This window comes from Solanum stenotomum, chromosome 1 (assembly GCF_019186545.1).
Source record: "Solanum stenotomum isolate F172 chromosome 1, ASM1918654v1, whole genome shotgun sequence".
Classification (NCBI taxonomy): Eukaryota; Viridiplantae; Streptophyta; class Magnoliopsida; order Solanales; family Solanaceae; genus Solanum; species Solanum stenotomum.
Window position 1 is genome coordinate 24,635,995 of NC_064282.1, and position 7,049 is coordinate 24,643,043.

Here is a 7,049-nt window from a genome sequence, read left to right on the forward strand (position 1 = left end):
AAACCAATCACAGTCAAAATATGAAGAAACAAAAATATTTTATTAATATAGTGTATATAATCCGTTGCTCCTTCGATTCATTTCTTTTAAAAAAATCATGATTTGAGGGTTGTTAATAGCATATATATTCTCCATCATAGAATAATTTGAATCTACTTGAGATTATATTTATTTGATCTTCATGTAATATAAACAAGATTTTTTGGATCCTTTTGTAGTATTTGATTGTCAAGAAAGTACAATCACATCTTTATCTCTTTATAAATATCACAAGATTTAGAATAATATATTCTTCACTAACTCTAATTGAAACTGAACTTATATCATAAAGTTTCATAAATTTTTGATGTTTACGAATTTTTAAAATGATGAGGAGCTAAAACTTTTTACTGTTGTTGTAGGGTTTCCACCGATCGACAAAAGCAAAAGGTGTAATCCAACAAAAAGAAGAGGACCTCGATCGATCGATCGATCAAAGATTCTGCTTCTTAAAAAGTGGAAAACCATACAATGTATCATTCTAGTAAAGCAACCAACCAACCACACGTGCTCTAACCTTTTCTTTTTGATTGCTTCATTTTCCCACGCACACTAAAACATACAAAATAAAAAACAAACACTAAACATGAGTTGTAATACAGTACTGATAATGGTTTTGGTTATGTTCAAACAAGGAATAAATTTAACCAAAATTTACAGGTTCCACTCATCTTTGAAAGATTTTTTTAAAAAAAATATAGAAGAAAAGACAGCTTATGAACAAGACAATTTCATCAATTGACATGGAGTGAAATGACATTAATAAATACAAGCAATTAATATATATATATATATTCAAATTAAAGTATCCAATGTTTATAAACAAGACAATTTCTTAGTTGGTAATGGCTAGGTAGCTAGTGTGAAATGACATTCAATACACAAATAAATAATTCAGTAAGACGAACATGGATTGTAATATTGTAGTAGTGAGATTACTTCCTAATGTTTTGAATTTGAGACTTAAATATGAAGAGAATCTTGTTGAAAGCACCATCCTTAAATGAGCTATGCCGTACGCAATTTAAATTTAGTAAAGGCTCTAATGTCGGAGAGAAAATAAAAAGAATATAAGTTCAGTAAGAATACAAGAAAAAAAGAAGTATCCAATAATAAGACAAATGTATTTTATTTATTTCTTCTCTCATCCTCTCTTTACACTTTATTCTTTTATAAAAGTGTTACTAATACTAATATATTCTACTACACAAGATCCAACGTAACTATTCATATTTTTGGAACCGTTGTGGTCGACCTAGATCATTTAAAACGTCTACTTTATTTTTTTCTTCTCAATCCAAAATAGGCATATTCAAACTTAAGTCATTCCACCGTTGATGATGTAAGGACAAATGAGATATATAAAATCCTACTGAGTAAATTAAAGTTTCAATTTTGTCTATGATCGATCATAAAAGAGTCCATTATATTCTCTGGTCACTTATAGTCACTCTTGTCATTGCTCTTTTTTAGGGATGGCAATGGAGTAGGACGGGGCGGTTGCGTAGCAAACCTGCATAGATCCGCAAACATACTAATCCGCCTCGCTCCGTCCCACATAGCAAAAAATTATATTTTCAATCCGCCCCATCCCACATAGATCCGCTCTGCTTCACCCGCATAGTTTTTTTTTTCTTAATTGAGTTTCACACAACAAATAAAATTCATAAAACTTTTTTTGATTTTTCTACTAAATAAATAAACTTGTAACTGTTATACTATTTCCTACCAGCATATACATATAGAGAGATCATTGTCTCAATCAAGTAGTTGGGGATATAATTTTTTTTTCTCTTGTTTCATAGAAGGGGTTAGTGAATCTGTGGGTCAAGCTTGTGTTTTGTTTGGTTTCTAAATTAACTTTTTGTCAAACACAAAATAATACAATTTTAGGAAAATTATAAGGCTTCATTATAGTGTAGCTAAAGTGTTCCAGAATATTATAGTGTAAGCTTAAGTGTCAAAATATTTGAAAAAAAGCAATGACAAAGTAACTAAAGAGAGAAGCCTGGACTAACTTATAAATATTTTTCTCAATACTAGAAACTAATTAAGTGAAATTGAGTTGTTGAAATCTTGTAGAACATTTCATTGAAAACTAAATAAATAATTGATATCAATGAAAATATAATTATATAAAACAATGTTAAGTTTTGTAAAATGAACTCCACCAAAAATTTGAAGCAAAAGAAAGTAGAAGAAAGTGACGAGAATATATTGAGAGGGAGTTACAATTTTCACAACCCACACCCGCCCTGCACCCACCTTACATTTCTTAAAAGAAGTTTCAACCCAAACCGCACCCGCATAAAGCCATAGCCGCCCCGTCCCACATAAGATAAAATCTGCCACACTCCTCACCCGTCCCATTCCATTGTCATCCTTACTCTTTTTCAAATGAAGTGATAACTAAGTAAATTATCTGCTTATCAATGATTTTCTAATTTACATGTACGAAAGGAGTAGTACTAAAAAAATATATGGGATGAATTAAATAAAATAAAGAATTTGGGTCGAAAAAAGCGTATAAAATTAGATGGAGAAAAAAATTATTGGGATCTGAAATCAAGCCGCAATCAACGAGATCACGTTCACACAGTAACCGGTTTACCGGTCAAAACTACTGTCTGAATGCGTCGACTACTGTTCCTGCGCCGGTCCTTGTAGTTTGGACCACCATGCATTAAACACCCATTTCGTACCATTTTATTAGATTTTTCCTAAAATAAAAATTAACATAGTTAAATTTGTGATAATTATTTTAAAGTATAATTATTAAAGTATATTGTTAAAAAACAATTCCCTCGTGCCATGTTTTAATTGTGGTTTTTAACTCTTTTCACATATAGTGAAAAAACAATATATACAACATATAATTTAGGAAAAAAGGACAAATAAATCCCAGACTATCGTAAATAGTATGCAAATATCCACCGTCATACTTTTGGGACATTGGTGTCCCTGCCGTCTAATAACTAGAGCATATATTTCCTTTACTCTAACAGAAGACTAAATAGGGACACGTGACACAATCTTATCCGTCGATCTGATGTATAATAAATGTCGGGTCGATGGATAAAATTATGACACGTGTATATCCGTTATTATATGCTCTAGTTTTTGGACGACTAGGACACCAATATCCCAAAAGTATGACGAAGGGTATCTGCATACCATTTACGATAGTTCGAAGGTATATTTGTCACTTTTCCCTATAATTTATAGTAGATATTTTTTGAAAATTAACAGGTTAAGGTGATTCATTCGCTTTAACGAATATGTACAAGGTTGAAGTTATTTTAGTAAGTGTTTTAAACTCCTTAATAAAATTCCCACGGAATCATAAGTGATTTAATTTTATATAAATTTGTATTATAGTAAGCATACATAAACATAATAGAATGCACAATGTAGACGCTTAAGAATTTAATTTATGAAGATATTTTTCTCTCTACAGTTTTAATATTCTTTTTTTATATTAGTTTCCATATATAGACCAATTGATCAAGCCATATAATAATATTTTGTTTTTAGTATATGTTTTTGTTATCTAATATATCAAAAAAAAAAAAAAAGTAAGCTTACATGAAGTCGGCGACTTATGACCGGTGGAATCGGGTCAATGTTAGTGTCCACTTTCACACAATCCCCCACCCAATCCATATCTCACACAGCACCGCTGAGTTGGTGTGTTGTGTTCTCACTATTATATATAACTTTGTCTAACAACATATACATCTCTCTTCTCTCTTCTCTCTTCTCTCTTCCTTTATTATTTTCTTATCCATTAATGAAAATGGAAAGCTACAAAGACATTAAAATGGAAGATCATCACCCAATGTATTTCATTGACAATAACAATTTTGGAGTTACTAACCATTCATTAATCTCAGATTACAACATAAACACATCGTCTTTGGGTTTCATGGAGTTATTGGGTTTTCATCAAGACTTTTATTCATCAGCTTCAGTTTTTGAGTTACCAAAAGAAGAAAACTACTGTCCTGCAGTTTGTGTATCTGAAGAAGAAGAAGTAAAGCCATCATCTGTAGCGCCTGGGAACCAAATAATTAGTAGTACTACTGTAGCTACAGGTAACGTATTGAATACACCATCTACCCCTAATTGCTCCTCCATTTCCTCTGAAGGACATGGAGATGCAGATGGAGAAGTAGAAAATCATGAGCAACAAAACACAAAGACTAAACAACAGTATGTTCACATTACTTTTTTCCACTTCACAATTTTATTTTTTTTTGTGTGCGCGCAGAGAAAAAATAGTAGCTTAATTGATTGATTATCTGAACTTTTTCACTTTATCTGTGAGCTTCAATTTCCCCCAATTTTATCAGTCAATTTACTAATTACTGTTGTTTACCCTTTTTTGGGGGTTTGTGACAGGTTGAAAGCGAAGAAAACAGTTAGTCAGAAGAAGCAGAAAGAGCCGAGATTTGCGTTTATGACAAAGAGTGAGGTTGATTTTCTTGAAGATGGTTATAGATGGAGAAAATACGGACAAAAAGCTGTTAAAAACAGTCCTTTCCCCAGGTACTCTTGCTCTATAATTCTAACAATAAAGCTCTGATAGCAACAACAATATATTCAGTGTGTTTTTATATAAATGAACTAATAAAGAAGATGATATGTATGCAACTTTATCATTACCTTGCAAAGAAATTCGCAATTATACTGAATAACGCAGAAGAGATCGAACATTGTTTTCCAAAGGCTATCCAATAGTATATACTCCCTCCGTCCCATTTTATGTGACAACATTTGACCGGGCACGAAGTTTAAGAAATAAATGAAGACTTTGAAATGTTTACCAAATTGCCCTTTTAAAAAGTAGACTCAATTTCTCTCTCCTCATAAATGTATTGGAGTATTATTTTAAGATTAAGTGGGACTAACAAGGATAAAAAAGGAATTGTACCTTTAAATACTTTCTTATAAGGAAATGTGACATTCTTTTTAGGACTGACCAAAAAGGAAATGTTGCCAAATAAAATGGGACGGAGGGAGTAATTAGTTTGTAGCATTTTTGCATGGCCGGCCCCTGTAAAAATAAGTACTTTAACAAACAAGTTGAAAAAAGGAAAAGAAAAAAGAAAAAGAAAGCCTTTTATATTAACATCAATAGTTTATCCTTAAAACATATTGTAGTTATTAATTATCATGTCATATATTTATGATCTTTAGTGGAGTTGTACCTAATTTGAAAATGTGAAGTTTTATTTTGTTCATACGTCTTTTCCCCTTTTTCTGCTTTTCCATTTTCCTATTTGAATATTTTAAAATTCGAACATGTTACTTGCAAGTGAGACTAGCTTGAGCTTCTAGCCTAGATGTAGAATTTGTACATAACACTTCACATGATGCTTGATTCTTTCTTTAATTTGTAGTTATTGAGGCTATTGCTATTTAAAAAAAAAACAATTAAACAGAGTTTTCGTTTTTTTTTGGTTTTCATTTGTGTTTAGCCACTTCTCTAATGTGAATATTTTTTTATCGTTTGTAATTCAACCTTCGATAGCTCTGACCAAATTAAATATTGTTTCATTGTAATAAATATTTCCAATTGTGGGTAACTTGTAAGCTGCTCCTTGCCTGCTATAGGTTTTAAAAAGAAAAAGAAATGCTCGACTATATTGGGGAACCAAAAGATACTTCATTTGGAGATATTCCAATAGGCATATTGTATATATTTGCCAGTCATTTAAGTTGGTACTTCCAAAAGCTAGAACAAAAAAGTTGTATGATAAAAATACATACATGAATTTCATCTTTACATAAGTTTAAGGCCTCTTATTATAATTTAGTTTTAGGACTATCCATATTGTTAAGCCCCGCTCTGACACTAGTGCTATTTTGTAGGAACTATTATCGCTGCACAAATGCAACATGTAATGTAAAGAAGAGAGTAGAGCGATGTTTCAGTGACCCAAGCATTGTGGTGACTACCTACGAAGGAAAACATACTCATCCAAGTCCCATGAATATGATGATGTCCCGTCCTAACTGCTATCCAATAAATCCACTACTCCCTTCACCTGGAGCCTTCACTCTGCCAATGCAGTTCAACATCAATCAGTCCTTCAACAACTTAGCCATGAATAATCAGCTTGATCATGCTGCTTTTGTTGCTCAAGGAAGGCGTTTTTGCAGTAATACCGAAATGCTGGGAGATCAGGGGATTGATCTCCAGGATCTTATGCCTTCAGCGGTGCTAAAACACGAGTACAACAGATGATGATGATGTATATAGAGGATATATATAGTCGATATTTAAGTGCATGCATTATATTACTTTGTTATAATTAGCTAGTGGTACTCTTATCGCATTTCTAATATATTCATATCGGAAATCTCATGGGTCTAACATTGACATTTTCGGATCCTCTATGCATGTGTATACTTTTCTACAATTCTACTTCGATAGTAGTCCTTCCGTTTCACTTTGTTTAGTACTACTTTTTAATTCCTTGTTACTTTTTATTCTATCAAAAGGAATGATATATTTCTATATTTTTTAAGCACGTTACATGCATCTTTACCTCGGGAATTAATGTTGTGCTTAATGATCACGAGCTTAAGGAATATTGACGTTCATTAAATAATTTATAGCATTGCGTTTGTTTAGTGGGTATGTTGAGAGGGAGAAACCACCTTTGGGACATAAATGGGACGTCTTGCGATGCATTGAAAATAATAAATAGTTAAACTTATCTACATAATGTAAAGAGTTTTGTTGTATTAATCTTTATAACATACCATTTATCTTATCTTATGTACTTTTAAGTATGAAAGTGTCACTTTTTATGAAGAGTAAATGTAGATATATCTTATGGTAATCTAATAGTATAAATTTCTTTTTCTTATATCTATCTATGTATATAAGCTAAAACTCTTTGCTTTTTGTTACATGACAAAGAAAGATAAATTAAAACATATATAGAAATTTTATAGTTTCCTCTTGCACTTTGGAAGTTGTAATATCAGCAGCCAAATCC

At 31.6% G+C, this 7,049-nt stretch overlaps 1 protein-coding gene across 1 annotated transcript; it reads left to right on the forward strand.

Moving 5' to 3' along the window:
• The first annotated feature begins 3,796 nt into the window (after positions 1–3,796).
• On the forward strand, positions 3,797–6,575 carry LOC125853668 (WRKY transcription factor 23). Its single transcript, XM_049533390.1, has 3 exons — positions 3,797–4,251; positions 4,441–4,587; positions 5,914–6,575. Exons 1-3 carry the CDS (start codon positions 3,830–3,832, stop codon positions 6,287–6,289), a joined length of 945 nt encoding a protein of 314 aa, XP_049389347.1. The 5' UTR covers positions 3,797–3,829; the 3' UTR covers positions 6,290–6,575.
• Positions 6,576–7,049: the final 474 nt, after the last annotated feature.

Coding starts and splice junctions, on each gene's coding strand:
- LOC125853668 (XM_049533390.1), top strand. CDS start 3,830: ATGAAAATGGAAAGCTACAAAGACATTAAAATGGAAGATCATCACCCA. Junction 4,252..4,440: donor AACACAAAGACTAAACAACA/GTATGTTCACAT, acceptor GGTTTGTGACAG/GTTGAAAGCGAAGAAAACAG. Junction 4,588..5,913: donor AAAAACAGTCCTTTCCCCAG/GTACTCTTGCTC, acceptor GCTATTTTGTAG/GAACTATTATCGCTGCACAA.